This window comes from Erythrolamprus reginae, unplaced genomic scaffold (genome assembly GCF_031021105.1).
Source record: "Erythrolamprus reginae isolate rEryReg1 unplaced genomic scaffold, rEryReg1.hap1 H_21, whole genome shotgun sequence".
In the NCBI taxonomy this organism is placed as follows: domain Eukaryota; kingdom Metazoa; phylum Chordata; class Lepidosauria; order Squamata; family Dipsadidae; genus Erythrolamprus; species Erythrolamprus reginae.
The window spans coordinates 427,491-445,842 of NW_027248475.1; the positions used below are offsets into that span (position 1 = coordinate 427,491).

An 18,352-nucleotide genomic window follows, 5' to 3' on the forward strand; every position below is an offset into this window, starting at 1 on the left:
TCTTCTGACCCAAGACCCCCGGACGGTGGGGATTCGGGGCTACCCTCAATGGAGTGAGGGCACTCCCGTGTTGCCGCAGGCATTGATCCCACCCCTCTTCTGGTCCTTCATATTCTACCTGACTTTACTACAACCATTTTATCTCAGGAAAAAGTCTTTTGATTCAACTCAATGAAGTAAATAGTCAAAACTTTCCTGACAGACCATCTGTTACAGGTCCTTATACAGGGACTTATGAACTTTGAAAATGGGATGCAATTCTTGGGAAAGTTCCCAATTAAAAACCCAAGGAAACATTACATTATAAGAATCAAACAAAAGTATTTTACCCTGGACTCAAAAGATAATGAGCAGGGTGATTTGTAGTAAATATAAAAACAGATTTTTAAGATAGTAGCTTGAAATTTCTCTTTGCTGTCGTTTAATTGGTTAAAAACTTTCATATTTGTAATATATCACAGGTCAATTGGGTTGCAAATAGATGTTCAAGCTTAGAAATTTTGGACCGGCTTTACTAGGGGAGAGGGAGCTATTATTGTTGCAATAGATTTGTCAGTGTTCAACTAGGAGGATAATATAAATTGTCCTTTTTAAATTCACTTTAAAAAAATGTTTTGTCTGACTTTGTTTAGTTCTATTTTTTCCCTTTGGGATTTTGTATTTTAACCTCTTCAATAGAGGAAAAATTATAAAAATATCATAAAACAATAAAATAAAATAATAATACAAAGTGTAAAGTATAAAATATAAAGTATAAAATAAATATAAAACAATATAAAATAATATAAAATATAAAATAATATAAAATATAAAATAATATAAAATATAAAGTATAAAATAATATAAAATTAAGTAAAATAAAATAATAATAAGAAATAAATAAAGTAAAATAAAATGAAATCCAAGAGTCAGTATACTTAGATAAGTTGACACGGGGTGAGTTTCCATCAGTACGCTGATGATACTCAACTGTACATTTATTTATTTATCTATTTATCTATTTATCTGTTTGTCTGTTTGTCTGTTTGTCTGTTTGTCTGTTTGTCTGTTTGTCTGTTTGTCTGTTTGTCTGTTTGTCTGTTTGTCTGTTTGTCTGTTTGTCTGTTTGTCTGTTTGTCTGTTTGTCTGTTTGTCTGTTTGTCTGTCTGTCTGTCTGTCTGTTTGTCTGTCTGTTTGTCTGTTTGTCTGTTTGTTTGTCTGTTTGTCTGTTTGTTTGTCTGTTTGTCTGTCTGTTTGTTTATTTATTTATTCATTTTTTATGCCGCCTTTCTTCTCAGACTCAGGGCGTCTTACAACATGTTAGCAATAGCACTTTTTAACAGAGCCAGCATATTGCCCCCACAATCTGGGTCCTCATTTTACCCACCTCGGAAGGATGGAAGGCTGACTCAACCTTGAGCCAGTGATGAGATTTACAGTCAGGTTCAGTGGCCTGCAGTACAGCACTCTTCCTGCTGTGCCATCCCGGCTCATCCACATCTCCACTCCATGTCAATTCAGTGAAGCAGTGGAGGTGCTGGTGTCTGGAGGCTGTGAAGGTCTAGATGGGCATCAGCAGGCTCAAGCTCAACCCATACAAGACTGAGTGGCTGTGGGTCCTGCCTCCCAAAGACAATCCCACCTGTCCATTCATCACTCTGGGGGGTTCGCAACTTGAGAGTTCTTCTAGATCCACAGCTGAGGTTAGAGCAACATCTCTCTCCCTATAAAGCTAAGACTGTGGCTAGGGAGACTTTCACACAGGTTCACCTGGTGCACCAGTTGCAGGCGTATTTAGTCAGGGAATCTGTTCTCACAGTCACTCACACCCTCATTACCTCTGGGCTCAACTACTGCAGTGTGCTCTACTTGGGGCTACTCAGAGATTTCAACTAATCCAGCATGCTCTACTGGATTAGTAGAGCGTATTGGGTGTACCTAGGTATTCTCACATTAGTCCAGCACTCAGTGAGCTGCTCTGGCTGACGATCACTTTCTGAATGCAATTCAAAGCATTGGCTATTACCTATAAAGCCCTACATAGCATGGGACCAGATTATTTATGGGAGTATTTTCTGCCTCACATGTCACATGTCAGCAACCAGCAACCAGTTAGCTCGCACAGAGTCAGCCTCCTCCGGGCCCTATCAGCCAAACAATGCCAACTAGCAGGTTCCGTCAGGAGAGAGCCTTCTCTATTGTGGCCCCTGTTGTCTGGAACCAACTCCCCCCAGAGATTCTTATTGCCCCCACTCTCCTCGCCTTTTGCAAGGCATTAAAAACACATTTATGCTGGCAGGTCTGGGAACTATGAGCAGTGTTCCCAGACAAGCTGAGTTGTGCACTGTAGCACAGGAGATTTAAAATCTCAGCCCAGAAGATTGCAATTCTAGTGCAGAGGACTGACCTCTGCGCTAGAATTGGCAAACTGTTGCTAAGATTTTTAATTCCCGTGCTTCCATGCATAGTAAAGGTGGAAAGGTGGGAAAGAAAGGGGCCAATTGCAGTCCCACTTTCCTTTCCGCCCCTTTAACCATTTGTCCTTCCTGCTAGGGTTGGTAAGCCCCTTACCATGGAGGGTGTGTGTGTGTGGATCCACCAGACTGCCGCCAGCCCGATGTCCATCCGTGGGGGTGGAGGGGGTGGATCTGCCGGACCGATGATATCCATCTGTGGGTGGGATGACCAGGGGCAGCCAAAAAGCAAGCAGCCTAGCAGCGAAGCCCACCACCTAGCTTCTTGCCATCCATGGGGGGGAGGCACCGATGCCAAATGCGGTCCGTCCATGGTGGGGGGTGCAGAGCAGGCACAGGCAGCCCCAGGAAAGAAAGAGGGAGGGAGAGAAAGGAAAGAGAGGGAAAGGGAGGGAGAAAAAGGAAAGAGAGAGAAAAGGAGGGAGAGGAAGAGGGAATGAAGGAGGGAGAGAAAGAAAGAGTGAGAGATAGAAAGGATAGAGAGAAAGAGGGAGGGAGAGAAAGGAAAGAGAAAGGGAGGGAGAGAAAGAGGGAATGAAGGAGGGAGAGAAAGAAAGTGTGAGAGGTAGAAAGGATAGAGAGAAAAAGGGAGGAAGAGAAAAAAAGAGAGAAAGGGAGAGAGAGAAAGGAAAGAGACAGAAAGGGAGGGAGAGAAAGAGGGAATGAAGGAGGGAGAGAAAGAGTGTGTGAGATAGAAAGGATAGAGAGAAAGAGGGAGGGAGAGAAAGGAAAGAGAGAGAAAGGGAGGGAGACAAAGGAAAGAGAGAGAAAGAAAGGGAGGGAGAGAAAGAGGGAATGAAGGAGGGAGAAAAAGAAAGAGTGGGGGATAGAAAGGATAGAGAAAAAGAGGGAGGGAGAGAAAGGAAAGAGAGAAAGGGAGGGAGAGAAAGGAAAGAGTTGAGTGATGAAGGAGGAGAGAGAAAGAGGGAGAAAGGAGGGGAGAGAATTATGGATGTCAGAACTCGTGCATGCGTGATAGTGTGTGCCTACCCTTTATTTATTTATTTATTTATTCTTCTATGATGCCCAGTCCTGAAGCGACTGCCGCTCAGACACTATACTTTCCCACCCACACCAGAAAAAAAATTAGAGGGAACACTGACCATGAGCGATAGTTCTGCTCCAGCCATTGTATGAATGAGAGATGATTGATTATTTTTATAGTGGGGGGATTCTTGACTCCCTCAGAGAAGGTCTGCAATTTAGGAGTCCTCCTTGATTCACAGCTGAGTCTAGAATATCATCTCTCAGCTGTGGCAAGGGGGGCATTTGAACAGGTTCGCCAGGTATACCAGTTGCAGCCTATTTGGACAGGGAGTCTCTTCTCACACATTCCCTCATCACCTTGAGATTTGATTTGATTTGATTTGATTTGATTTGATTTGATTTGATTTGATTTGATTTGATTTGATTTGATTTGATTTGATTTGATTTGATTTGATTTGATTTGATTTGATTTGATTTGATTTGATTTGATTTGATTTGATTTGATTTGATTTGATTTGATTTGATTTGATTTGATTTGATTTGATTTGATTTGATTTGATTTGATTTGATTTGATTTGATTTGATTTGATTTGATTTGAATGCCGCCCCTCTCCATAGACTCGGGGCGGCTAACAACAGTAATAAAACAACATATAACAAATCAAACATACACACAAATATACCATGCATAAATTGTATAGGTTGGGGGGGGAATGAATATCTCAATTCCCCCAAGCCTGATGACAGAGGTGGTTTTAAGGAGCTTACGAAAGGCAAGGAGGGTGGGGGCAATTCTGATCTCTGGGGGGAACTGATTCCAGAGGGTTGGGGCCACCACAGAGAATGCTTTTCCCCTGGGTCCTGCCAAATGACATTGTTTAGTTGACGGGACCTGGAGAAGGCCAACTTTGTGGGACCTAACTGGTCGCTGGGATTCGTGCAGCAGAAGGCGGTCCCGTAGATATTCTGGTCCAATGCCATGAAGGGCTTTATAGGTCATAACCAACACTTTGAATTGTGACTGGAAGCTGATCGGCAACCAATGCAGACTGCGGAGTGTTGGTGTGACATGGGCATACCTAGGGAAGTCCATGATTGCTCTCGCAGCTGCATTCTGCACAATCTGAAGTTTCCAAACACTCTTCAAAGGTAGCCCCATGTAGAGATTGTTACAGTAATCGAGCCTCGAGGTGATGAGGGCATGAGTGACTGTGAGCAGTGACTCCCGATCCAAATAGGGCCGCAACTGGTGCACCAGGCAAACCTGGGCAAATGCCCCCCTCACCACAGCTGAAAGATGTTTCTCTAATGTGAGCTGTGGATTGAGGAGAACGCCCAAGTTGCAGACTCTCTCTGAGGGGGTCAATGATTCCCCCCTCAGGGTGATGGATGGTTACAGACTTAGGATACTTAATAGGATATGCAATAGTTGAATATTTACATGGTAAAAACCAGGAAAGAAAAATTGTATGAAGGCAAAAGACAAAGATTGTATAATTGTTAAAGTATGTGAAAGTACAGGATACGAATGAAGTTAAAACAGTATATTGAAATTAGATAGCAAAGTGTGAATAATCCGAAGGGATTAAAACTGAAGTATATGAAGAAAGTAAATGTAACAATGAAAGTGTATGTATGTAAAATGTAAATATTGATAAACAAGTTGTGTAGCGCTGCATTGAGATATTAGAAGAGGTGTCAGGATTAAGAAATATCCTGATGTAATATCTCAATGCAGAAGGAAGGCTTACAAAGAGAATGCTGGGTCATTTATTTATTTTTAATTTTATTCATTTATTTTGTCCAATACACAACTAGGGTTTTAGTGGGTAGAATACATGATGTAAAATACATGATGAAGGTTATAGAGAAGATACTCATAGTAAAATATATCTAAGAAAGAATAGAAAAGAAGATCTAGTAATAGAACATATCAATGAAAGAATAGATGAAGAAATATAGGAATAGAAAGAAGGAATAGGAGATATAGGAGAGCAATAGGACAGGGGACGGAAGGCACTCTAGTGCACTTGTACTCGCCCCTTACTGACCTCTTAGGAATCTGGATAGGTCAACCATAGATAATCTAAGGGTAAATTGTTGGGGGTTTGGGGATGAAACTATGGAGTCCGGTAATGAGTTCCATGCTTCAATAACTTGGTTACTGAAGTCATATTTTTTACAGTCAAGTTTGGAGCGGTTAATATTAAGTTTAAATCTGTTGTGTGCTCTTGTGTTGTTGTGGTTGAAGCTAAAGTAGTAGCCAATAGGCAGGATGTTGCAGCATATGATCTTGTGGGCAATACTTAGATCTTGTTTAAGGCGTCTTAGTTCTAGGGTTTCTAGGCCCAGGATTGAAAGTCTAGTCTCGTAGAGTATTCTGTTTTGAGTGGAAGAGTGAAGGGCTCTTCTGGTGAAGTATCTTTGGACATTTTCAAGGGTGTTGATGTCTGAGATGCAATATGGGTTCGAAACGGATGAGCTGTATTCGAGGATGGGTCTGGCAAACGTTTTGTAAGCTCTGGTAAGTAGTGTGAGATTGCCAGAGCAGAAGCTACATAGGATTAGATTTAGAACTCTTGAAGCCTTCTTGGCTATGTTGTTGCAGTGGGCTTTGGCACTTAAATCTTTTGTTATTAGTATACCGAGGTCTTTAACCGAGTGGGGATTATCTGTGATCATTTGATTATTCAGTTCGTATTTGGAGTTCAGATTCTTTTCCCCAATGTGTAGGACAGAGCATTTGCTAGTTGAGATTTGGAGTTGCCATGTGTTGGACCACTCAGAAACAGAGTTCAGGTCTTTTTGGAGAGTAGTTGTGTTATTGGTGGTGTTGAAGAGTTTTACATCGTCGGTGAAGAGGACACAGTTGCTTGTGATGTAATCGCAAAGGTTATTGATGTAGAGAATGAAGAGCATTGGTCCCAGTACACTACCTTGGGGAACACCGCTTTTAACTGGGACGGGGTGGATATGGTGCTTCCTATTTTGACCTCTTGTTGTGTGTTTGACAGGAATGCTGTAATTCAGCTATGGAGAGATCCTGAAATGCCATAGGATTTGAGTTTTAGGAGTAGTTTGTCGTGGACCACTGAATCAAAGGTTTTGCAGAAGTCGATATAAATTGCATCTATAGATTTCCCTTGATCTAGATGAGTTGTCCATATATTTTTGCAGTGGAGGAGCTGCAGGTTGCAGGATAGTTTTTTTCTGAAACCAAATTGTTTGTTAGAGAGCAAATTATTAGTTTCTAGATGGAGAATAATTGATTGGTTTATAATTGATTCCATGACTTTTCATGGGATGCAGCATAGTGAAATTGGTCTGTAGTTATCGACAAGAGAGGGGTCTCCTTTTTTGAAGATGGGGATGACCATTGCTTTCGACCATAGCTTAGGAAGTGTGCTGGTTCTGAAGGATTTTTTGAAAATTATGCTTAGTGGTTTAGCTATGGCAGAAGAGAGCTTTTTTAGGAAGTAAGCACAAAGACCATCTGGTCCGACTGATAGAGAAGGTTTAAGGTCATGTAATGCTTTTTCAACTCGGTCTTCAGTGAAGTCTACTTGGGTTAGGTCGTTGAGGGAGTTTGAGGTGTGATTGATGAAATTGGGGGATGAGCCATTGCTGTTAACAAAGACAGAGCCAAAGAAAGAGTTGAGGAGGTTGGCTTTGGATGAATCATCATGGTATTCTTTGTTGTTGAGTCCTTTGAGAGGTGGGATAGGTCTAGAGTCTTTGATTTATTGTTGACAAAGTTGTAGAAAGCTCTATTAGATTTGTTGTGTAGGAGGTTTTCCTCTTGTTTGCTGTAGTAGTTCAGGCATTCTGCTTTTATTTGATTGCAAATGCTTTTATATCGGCTTTTGAAGTTGGAAACTTGTCCTTTTTTGTTTTTCCTCCAGACAGATTTTTTTTCTTGTTTGTAATTTTCTTATTGAGATGGGGAGGTTATTTTTTTTGTTTATGGTACATGTTAGAGGTACATGAAGTCTGATGATAATTTTCATTTTGAGTAGGAATGTGTTGTAGTAATCATCAGTAGTGTAGCATTCAGTAAATAGAGTTTTCCAGTTTAATGTTGAGAGGTGGGCTTCAATGAGTTCGTAGTTGGTTTTTTTGAAATTGAATTTTGGTGTTATATTATTTTGGTGGATCATAGTATGGCTTAGGTTAAGACTGAAGTTTATCAAGCTGTGGTCACTATTGGAAAATGGTTCTGTTATTTGTAAGCCATATATTGCACTTTTGCTGTTGCAGAAGATGAGATCCAGACAGTTATCAAGTCTGGTATTCTTAATTACTAGTTGGTCGAGTCCCAGATAGGTGACGGTATTATATATAGTAGAATGGTTGGGTCATTCTGAGTGAAGTAAGGATGCAACAACCAGATTGGATAAATATTTGAATATGCAAGAGCTCTAGTATTTATTGCTCTCTGTTCTCTTTTCTCTGTTCTCTGTTCTCTGTTCTCTGATATCTGATCTCTGATCCTGCTCTGTGTGAAGTGTGCTGTGAAGTTGCTGTATTGATCTGTTGGTTCCTGTGAGTTATTGTGAGATAGTTGTTGTGAGATACTAGTATGGTGTATGTATAGTAAAGTAGAAAACAGTTAGTAGTGTAAATAAGAAGAAGTAAATATATTTTTCCAAGACTTCCTACTGCTACTGTGTTTCATCGAAGACTTAAACTCCATATCTATGGTCTGTGGCTGGCTGGTTGGGTGGGTTAACTGGTTGGGCTGCTTAGCTGGTTGGGCTGGCTAGCTTCCAAAAGTGCAGCTCTGATATAGGTCAGCGGTTCAAATGTCATCAGTATCTCATGTTGCTAACATGTTGTAAGCCGCCCTGAGCCTAAGGAGCCTAAGGAGAAGGGCGACATAAAAATTGAATGAATGAATGAATGAATGAATGAATGAATAAATGAATGAATGAATGAATGAATGAATGAATGAATGAATAAATAAATAAATAAATAAATAAATAAAGTAGCCCTGTGTGCTTTTATGGGCCTTCCAAGGTATATAAATGTCACCAGCACTCTGCAAGCTGCATTGGCTACCGATTGGTCTCCAAACACAATTTAAAGTGTTTGTTATGACCTATAAATCCCTACATGACTTAGGACCAGATTACTTACAGGACCATCTCCTGCCTCACGTATCCCAGTGGCTGGTCAGGTCCCACAAAGTCGGCCTTCTCCAGTTCCTATCAATGCCAGCTGACAGGGCCTAGGGGAACAGCCTTCTCTGTGGCAACTCTGGCCCTTTGGAATCAACTCCCTCCAGAGATTTGCACTGCCTCCACCTTCCCAACCTTTCATAAGGTTTTAAATATTCACATTTTCTGGTAGGCCTGCGGCCATTGAGCGCTGGCATCTTGCTCTGGCCATTGATATGAGGCCAATGATATGATTGTCACGCTGTTATGTACTGTTTTTAAATGGTTGTCCTTTCTTTTGGAAAGTTAGGCAGCAGAAGTTTATTTCTTGCTCTTCAACTGAGTCTGAATATGCATGTGTTTCTGATTCCTGTAATGAGTTAACCTCTCTTTTTAATCTCATTGATAGTATTTGGGAAAGTCCAAAGAAACCAATTGTTATTATGGAGGATAACATTTCAGTCACATATATTGCTGAAGCTGAATTTGTTGGAGCTCGTTCACGGCACATTGATATCCGGTATCAAAATACCAGAGAGAAGGTGAAAGAAGGATTCGTAAAACTTCAGTATGTGGCTACTACTGAGCAGATCGCTGACTTGCTGAATAAGCCATTGCCAGCTGATCAACATGAATACCTCACCAACAAGATGTGCCTTAAGTGAACTGATGCCTTGATGTCCTGATGTCCCTTATGTCTCTGATGACTGACAAAGAAGGGGTGTCACGCTGTGAATTTGACAGCCTCCAAAGACATTGAGAAACATCCAGTAGTTAGATAGTTAACTCTGTTTATTAATGTAGCTCCTCCTTTGTGATGTAACCTGTTTGCTCACATGCTCCTTCTTGGAGAAGAAGGCGGTCTCTAGTTTTAGAGAATCTCCATTACGCTTCATCTTCATTAACCATGTAGATGTGCATTTTATGTCTCTTCAGACAAACTTTATTTTCTACTTTTCTAATAAAAGTTTAGTTCATTCGAACATGCTCTGTCTGTACTTTAATAACCATCACCTCCGGAAGGTCCTGGCTCAGTTCCAGCGGGCTGAGCACCTTGCTTAAGGTAATGGTCTTTCTAGAATTCCAACAATGATATGAGATTGTGAAAGGATGAATGTGGGTGCCTGTTTTTAATAATTCTGGGGTTTTAGAATCAGATTTTATGCTTATCTGTTGTATTTGGTAGTTATTCTTGTTTTGTAAGCTGCCCTGAGTCTACGGAGAAGGGCGGTATAGAATTACAAATAAATAAATAAATAAAATAAAATAAATAAATGAGGTAAATAAAATACAATTCGTTTTTCCAGACTTCAAAAGAAAAAGCTGACTATAGGACAGTTTTGGCATCAGTAAAATCTGGATCCTAATTACAGTTAACATTTTTTTTAAAAAAATGGCAGCTGCTATTCTCCTATTAAATGAATTCTGCATTTTCACACATGTGTACAGTAGTCCAAAAATAAGAATGATGGCTTACCCAAGCATTTTGGTGGATGAGGTGTCCATTCTTGTCCCTTACACTGAATCCATTCAGGTCCTTCCAAGACATAGCCAGGGTTGCACCTGTATTGCACTCGGTCATTTTCCAGGTACTTGGCTTTCTCAGCGCTCACAATTTCCCCAAAGTCAACCTCATCTGGTTCATCACATGCTGAAATTATATATACATTAAATGATTTTATCTGATTTAACAAAGTTGTTCTTCCAATTTACCCTTATGAACTGCAAGCTAACAAATTTCCCTCCTAAACAATTAATTCACATTACAGACAGTCCTAGACTAATGATTCATTGTTTAATGACCTGCATTGTATTTATGGTCATTTATAATATCTTGCAGTCATGTGACTCAGTTCTGCCAAAAACCAGCACAGATTGCCAGTTTTTGGCAGACCCCTGGCCGTAGTGAATTGTTCTTTCTCTTAACAACTATGGATTTGTTTAATGAATACAGTAATTTGCTTAATGTCTGTTATAAAAAGGTCATAAAATTGTAATGTAAGTTAACCCACTTTAAGACCATAACATGTTTGAAAGTGATGGGGAGGCTCCAAGTGGGTCCTAACTCAAGAACCAACTATAATACATTAGCTTTTCTTGCTGATGGCTAATCTAAGCAAATATGGGTATAAGGAGATAGAGGTTGTAAGGCAGACCTGGGCAAGGAGCGGCCTGTGGGTCGCATCCGGCCCACCTGCTCTCTGTGACCGGCCCGCCCACTATCTGTGAAAAATGTCCCGCTTTTTTTAAAGTTCTCCTCTCCCGGAGCTGCAGCGGGAGCCTGGAAACGGTGGTCCGGAGGCAGCTGTGCAACTACTCTGCCCAAGGGAGGCTCAGGACATAGACAATAAGGTGAGCGCTAGGTGATGAGGTCACTGTGGGTGATGTCAGGAGCCCGAGAGAGACGCTTTGGCAGAGCTGAGCAAGCAGCCGAAAGAGAGAGGAGCAGCGGCGGCAGCAATTGGGGTATGGGCAGGCAGAGGAAGCAGCGGCAACGGAAGAAGGAGAAGAAGAGGAGAAGCAGCAGCAGCAGCAGAAAGGGGCAGCAGCAGCCACGGGCCAGGAAGAGCCAGCTCCTGAAGGGAGGGGATGCCAGGGAGACCTCCTCTACACAGGCGCACCATGGCCCCCCTCTCTAACAAAGCTTTAGTCCGGCCCTCTAAAACCATCCCAATTTCTCATGCAGCCCCATGGCAAAATTAATTGTCCACCCCTGTTGTAAGGCTATCAAAATCTTCCCCCCCCCCAAAAAAAAAAGCCTGTAATTCGCCTGTAATTCTGTGGAATTTCAACCTTGGCAACACTTTGGTTTACCCTATTTGGTCCTGGAGAAATCTTTCTGACTGTTTTATGTATTGGATTTTCATGATTAAACCTTTCTCAGTTGTAATCACCCTGTCTTCTTTCCATGTATAATTCATCAGCAACATCTAACCAAAAATGTTAATGATGCCAACTGTTAAGCATTAAGGTTTGAACTGGAGCTAATTGTTTACACCAAGGCTTTCTTTGCAGAGTGGAAGAATAGAAATCGCTGATTGATTAAACCAGCTGGCAGCCCTCTATTTAAAGAGAGCTTTGCTGGGCTGGTTCTTGCAATAAAGAGCTGTTAGTCACAATACTGTCTCCAGCCTCTTCAGTAAGAGAATTTAACATTGGCGATGAAGGTAGGATACTGAAGAAAAAAAATTCCTGAATGAAGGCAAAAATCCAGCCATGCAGGAACGCAAGTGATAGCCATTTTGCATAGCAAATTCATTCCAGTGAGCCATGTCAATGTTTCACCCACTGACTCCTGGGGGTCCTCCATGATGAAGTTGTTTCTTATAACCCAAAGATTTGCAAGGCCTCTCAGACAATCAAGCCCTTTTTCTAAACCATTGTCTTGCATGAAGTCTTTGATATGGCTGTGTCACTAGCCAAACCAATGCTGGTGGAAACGGTTCCCTGGTAAACACTACAAGTCTCACTTCAAATGCACTATGTTCCAGTGAGATAGACAAACAATCAATCAGTAACTTGCGGCACTCAGAAAGGCAGTTATGCATTGTGATTTCCGTTACCTGGATGCAGGGGTGGATTACTGCCTGGATGGTGGGGGGGCACAGTGGGGTAGCAAAAATGGAGCTCCATCCCAGAGCACCCAATTTGCACTGAATGATGTTGAAAGAAAATGCATAAGCCACACCCACAATGTGGTAGTAAAAATTTAGCCCTTCACTGCCTGGATGATATTTATTTATTTATTTACTTACTTACTTACTTACTTACTTACTTACTTACTTACTTACTTACTTACTTATTTATTGGATTTGTATGCTGCCCCTCTCCAGAGACTCGGGGCAGCTAACAACAGTAATAAAAACAGCATATAACAATCCAATATTAAAACAGTTAAAAACCCTTATTATAAAACCAAACATACATACAGACATACCATGTACAAAATTGTAAAGGCCTAGGGGGAACGAGTATCTCAGTTCCCCCATGCCTGGTGGAAGAGGTGGGTTTTAAGAAGCTTACAAAAGGCAAGGAGGGTGGGGGCAATTCTAATCTCTGGGGGGAGTTGGTTCCAGAGGGCTGGGGCCACCACGGAGAAGGCTCTTCCCCTGGGTCCCGCCAAGCGACATTGTTTAGTTGACAGGAGCCGGAGAAGACCCACTCTGTGGGACCTAACTGGTCGCTGGGATTCGTGCAGCAGAAGGCGGTCCCTGAGATAATCTGTTCCGGTGCCATGAAGGGCTTTATAGGTCATAACCAACACATCACTTGCAAGACTGCATATGTATCACATCACTTGCAGAGACCGTCTTCATGACTGTTGACCTATTCTAATAGGTTTCATCTGCTCAGTCCACCAGAATCTGTCTTCACATGCTCAGAATAGACAAATCAATGACACACTGGCTACTCTCAACCTGGTTTGGTAAGCCTGTGGAAGCTGTTGCCTGGGGTGTGGCCGCTGCACATTCTATAGCTACTAGGAGCCACAGATGAGAGCTGAGTGACAGGTGGAGATCAAAGGTGAACAAGCTTCCCTAAAAGCTGCCCTAAATTAGCTGCTGTAAAAGGACATGACTTGCACTTATAGAGGAGGTGCTACCCCTCCCTGAGCACCCCATTCAACCCAATAACCATGGTAAAACAGTGATAAATATATAATCGGCTCAAAAATATGAATATTACTTTGAATATCAACAAATATAGTCTTATCTACAAAGTCTGGTGAAGTGAATATTATCCTCATCTTCTTGTGAAGGATCTAATCACTGTGAATTTAGACTTCCACTGATATATTTGTATTTTTCTTGATGTAAACCCCACTGAGATATATCTCAATAATTTCAAACATTCTGATTTATGGAGCCTTAGTTTACACATGGTAATCTCTTAGTTATTATCATATCAAGTTATTTATTAACTGAAACAAAGACCTTTCAAATGGGTGTGAATTTATACTACTGATGCAAAGTATTTTACTATTTATAAATCAGTTGCTGAAAAATATTATATTTGAAAAGAGGACTGAAATTATAAATCTATGATATTCTTAAAGAATCTGGCATCATACATTTCCAAAAAGCCACAAGAGAAAAATGAAATGTTTGCATTTTCTAAAAATAACTTCCTTTAATGAATGCAAGAAGACACTGTTTGCCCCCTTGATTTATCTTTGTCTTAGCTTACCTTTTTGAGAAGAGAAGCCTGGCCAGAGAAGAAAAGTAGCAATCAGGAGCAGCCAGGCCATTATAGCTCTTCAGGTAATCTCCCAATCATGAAAAATCAGTTCAGCAGTTTAACTATTTCACTTAACTATTTCTGAGCTACTATCATTCCTTCCACATTTTTGCTTGTTGCTTTAGTTTTTGTTAGGAAGCTTGTGGAGAGGAAGTATTACTGGAATAACAGTATGATCTTGATAGCTGAATGAGGACTTCATGAGACTTTGTGGACTTTGTGTTGTGGTGATAACAGTAAACAAATCAAGCAATTGTTCAACTTTTCAGTCAGTGCTTCCAGTTCTGCCAAAGCTCTATTTTCATTCCTGTATTGATCAATTCTGAACTACTCCAAGGTTTTCAGTACAGCAGCTTACAACAAAATTATTATACATTACTTTTATGAAAGTTCTTGGTCATGGAAACCATTTTTTCATTGCGTAAAACTGTATTTTTATTGTAAATCATCCAGAGTAGCTCAGATAAAAAGGGCAGTGTAGATATCCAAATTTTTTCTTAAATTATTCTGCAGTTTTACAACCTTCAGCTATCTGCATTTAAACATTAGCCAATCGTTTGTGCAATATGATTAGCCAATCATATTAGGGAAACTGTCTGTGCAATTTGGTACCTGAATACCATAAACTCCGGAGGAGAGAAGATAGGAAATAAGACATAGCTTCCTTATCATAAGGATACAAGACTTATCCTTCTCTTTTTTATTAACCAGAAAAATTCCCTTTATTTTATGTTTTTAATATTATTTTAAAATAACATTGTTTTATGTTTCATTTCCCTTTCCCCTTTTTTGTTTTTTTAGAAAAATATGTTGTCAATATTTTACATTATTTTCTTAAATTCAAATGTTTCATTTTTATAGATGTGTATATGAAAAAAATCTGCTGCAAATTCCATCTAATTTGTATGAAAAAATCAAATGTATTATTATCTTTCTTGTGCAACTTCAGCCAAAAAGAAACCCTCATTTTTTTCTTTAATGTAAACCAGGGGTCCCCAACCCCCAGTCCATGGACTGGCACGGGTCGTGACATGCCAGAAACTGAGCTGCGCAAGCAAGTGAAGGGCCATTTACGGGGTGTAGGCAACAGGTGAAAACATGTCCCTTCCAGGTTGCGAAAAAATTTTGCTCCAGAATTTGTCCCTGGTGCCCAAAAAGTTGGTGGCCACTGATAAAAACAGTATTTACCTTCTCCAGGTCCTGTAGAGGAAAAGTGAATGACTCCGGATAACAATAACAAGAGCTATTACAGTAAAGTAATGAATGCAATAATGTGTCAAAGATTCTTCAGAGGAATATTTGAGAAATCTTTCCTAGCATTTCTCTGTAACTTTCATGATGGACATCCTATTTCAAAGATGTTCTGGAAGGCTGCAGTTGACTCACAGTGGATTTATTAGATTAAAAAGGAGATCCAGGCATATTTGGATAGCACATTAACAATTGTCAAGAGAAACTTTTTTCCATGGTTTTCCTTAGAAAATTTGGAGGCGTCTATGGGATCAGATTGAATTGATGGACTATGTCAGTCACCACTGCTTTAATTTTTAACAAAATTAATTCTCACAGGCTTATGAAGGATATAGTCATCTTATCCTGAAAGTCATATCATGTTTCCTTCCCTCCTGGAAAAGGGATTTATACTACCATAACTCCCCTTACACAAATAATTTGTCAGAATATTTTCATACTTCATTCTAATGAAGCATCACTGGCAAATTGTTCTGTCTGGGTCACTCCGGAAGCTATGACCAACGCAAAAAGGTAAGCCAGACACACCGGTTGAATCCAAACACAGTTTTATAATGGTAAAGAGAAAAGAAGCCAAGAGCAAATGTCCTTACAAGTCAGGAAAGCACTGGAACTCCAAATAGATACACAAAGGCAATTGTTCATACATAAACACAGGATCCTCAATGCCAAACGAGGCTGTTGCTAACATACACCAACCTCCCACGGGTCTTCAAGACTGCTGGGCCACTAGCTAGGAACAAAAACACTGAGAGAAATGCAGATAACAGCAACTCCACTGTGATAACACTCCACGCTGCCGAAAGAGTTTGCCTGCCTTATAAACCCTTCCCTGCTAATGAGGACCACACCCAACCCCCTGGAGTTCCTCATTCAACGCTGATAATATCTCTTCAGTTGCTGCCTCCTTTGATCTATGCGTCTCTGTCGCATACTAATGATAGCTTGTGCCTCGTCATCCAATGACTCCAAGGACTCCAAAGAATCCAAGCTAATTGCTTGCGAGAGCCCTTCCCCAGGGCTCCCAGGCCTTTCTTCCTCATCACTTTCCTGACTGTAATCTCCCCTGTCTGGCTGCCAAGAACTCTCCTCTTCACTCTCAGCCTCCCCCGGGCATGGAGCCAGCAGAGACGCAGCTGGTCTTTGATCTGACTCAGGCTGAACCACAACACAAATCATTGTTATTTCTCTTTAACATATGATTTTATTAGTATTTCAGAGTTGAGAGGACATAAATAAAACATAAGAAAAATTTCCCTATAGTCTAAATCACAAAATCTTTAGAAGATGTGTCATGCCTGTGATTGCCCCCAGTATAGAGGTTGTCCTCAACTTATGACAGTTCATTTAGTGACTAGTGTTGGGTGAACTGAACTTGCTAAGTTCGGTTTCGCGCTGAAATTTACAGTGTTTGGCCTAAAGTTTGGGTTCAGTGTTTGCTCGAACACCACAAAATGCCGCCGCCCGGGAGGAGAGTGGGGAATCCCACGATGGGATTTCCTACCTCCTTTTGCTTGCATTGCCACAAGCAAAAGGAGGTGGGGAATCCCACGATGGGATTCCGGGGGCGGGGCTTTGACATCACGGAGACTCCTTCCTCCCTGTTTCAGCCAGCCAGGCAGTAGTCTCTGTGATGTCAAAGCCCCGCCCCCGGAATCCCATTGTGGGATTCCCCACCTACTTTTGCTTGCAGCGCCGCTGCGGCATCCTTTTCTGTAAAAATAAAAGGAAGCAAAAGGAGATGGGGAATTCCCCACCTCCTTGTTTATTTTTACAGAAAAGGACGCCACAGCAGCTTGCTGCTGTTCGGGTTCGGATTCACGGCAAAGTTTGGGTGAGTTTGCCGCACCCGAACTTCGTTGGGTCCCAACACTATTAGTGATCCTTCAAAGTTACAATGACAAAGTTGACTTATAACCATTTTTCACAGTTATGATCTTTGCGGCATCCCCATGATCATATGATCAAAATTCAGATGCTTGGCAACTGTTCATATTTATACAAGTCCAACTAATAAATAAATAAATAAATTGTGCGTAGCTCTGCAGCTCTGCACATTTGAGCAAAATTTGCTTTCTGTACCTGTGCAGGTAACAAAATCTTGCAGGGGACGCCTGCGCAGAAGCAAAAAACCTCACCAAAACATGCCAGAGCCACAGAGCTGCATGCAGTTAGATGCACCAGCAGGAACCCACTACTGTTACAGTCGACCTCTCCTCATTTCTAAGAGGTTTGTAAGGGGCATGCATAAATGCACCACTATGCCTACTGTCCCTGTTCTACTGTCCTTTTGTCCTATTTTATCATTACTTTTTACTTATGTTATGTTTATACAAACTGCTACTATCCTATACATTTTTGACAAATAAATAAAATAATCATAATAATATTATTTTTAACAAAACAGGGGTTTTAAACTGCAGAACTTCACAGCCACCTGTGGTTGAGGCACTAGCAACAGCACTTGTGCAGAATCATAGCCTGTAGCTAAGACACAATTAAGGGTTTCTGTGTAGAAACACAAGTCTGCCAAATCTGAACATGGCCAGTCACCATGCTTGGAAATACATGGATACCCACTCTGCAGCCAAGTCCCTGAGTTCTCTTTGTGCAGAACATCTTCAATGGATTAGTTTGAATTTGTATCATGGCAAATTTTGGGTTGTTCATTAGGAACATATGACAGAATAATAGAGTTGGAAGAGACCTGGGAGGTCTTCTAGCCCACCACCATCCCGCTTGTTCTGTCTGGGTCCTCCCAGAAGCCAATACCAACCAAAAAGAGTATCCAGACACACTGGTAAAAAGCAAAGGCAGTTTATATAATTCCAAGCAAACACAGGTAACAAAAACTGTTCTTACAGACAGGAACACTCTGAAGCTTCACAGAGGTTTCACGAAGGCCAGGCAATAAAACAGGATTCTTGCTGGCAAAAACAACGCTGGAGATAATAAAACCCACGCCTCCCCCAAGTCTTCCAGACTTCTAGGCCACAAGCCAAGATCAGAGACGCCGAGAATCAAAGCAAGGTCACAGGACTCCCAGTTGATAACTCTCCACAAGACTGTAAGGGCGGCCTGCCTTTTCAACCCTGCTGAGGAGAACCACACCCAAACCCAGCTGTTGCCAATTCAGGGATGTAAATACCTTTCTAATTGGTCCCTTCTTTGAGCTGCACGTCGCTGCCTCATGTCTATTATAGCCTGTGCGTCTTCATCCAATGAATCCAGGCTACTAGCTGGGGAGAGCCCCCCCAGGGGGTCTCA

The 18,352-nt window shown here is 41.2% G+C and overlaps 1 protein-coding gene and 1 long non-coding RNA gene across 5 annotated transcripts in view; both read right to left on the reverse strand.

The window, feature by feature from the left end:
• LOC139155477 (uncharacterized) overlaps window positions 1–18,352 on the reverse strand; it is a 297,390-nt gene that overhangs the window by 242,281 nt on the left and 36,757 nt on the right. The window lies entirely within an intron of this gene.
• LOC139155482 (complement factor H-like) overlaps window positions 1–18,352 on the reverse strand; it is an 85,417-nt gene that overhangs the window by 60,449 nt on the left and 6,616 nt on the right. For 3 of the 4 annotated variants that reach the window (XM_070730629.1, XM_070730628.1, XM_070730626.1), the window contains exon 2: window positions 10,074–10,247. In XM_070730629.1, the coding sequence (XP_070586730.1) occupies window positions 10,074–10,247 (174 nt within the window). Of the gene's footprint in view, window positions 1–10,073; window positions 10,248–13,783; window positions 13,942–18,352 lie in introns of those variants that run through there. The other variant, XM_070730627.1, reaches the window with a different exon arrangement.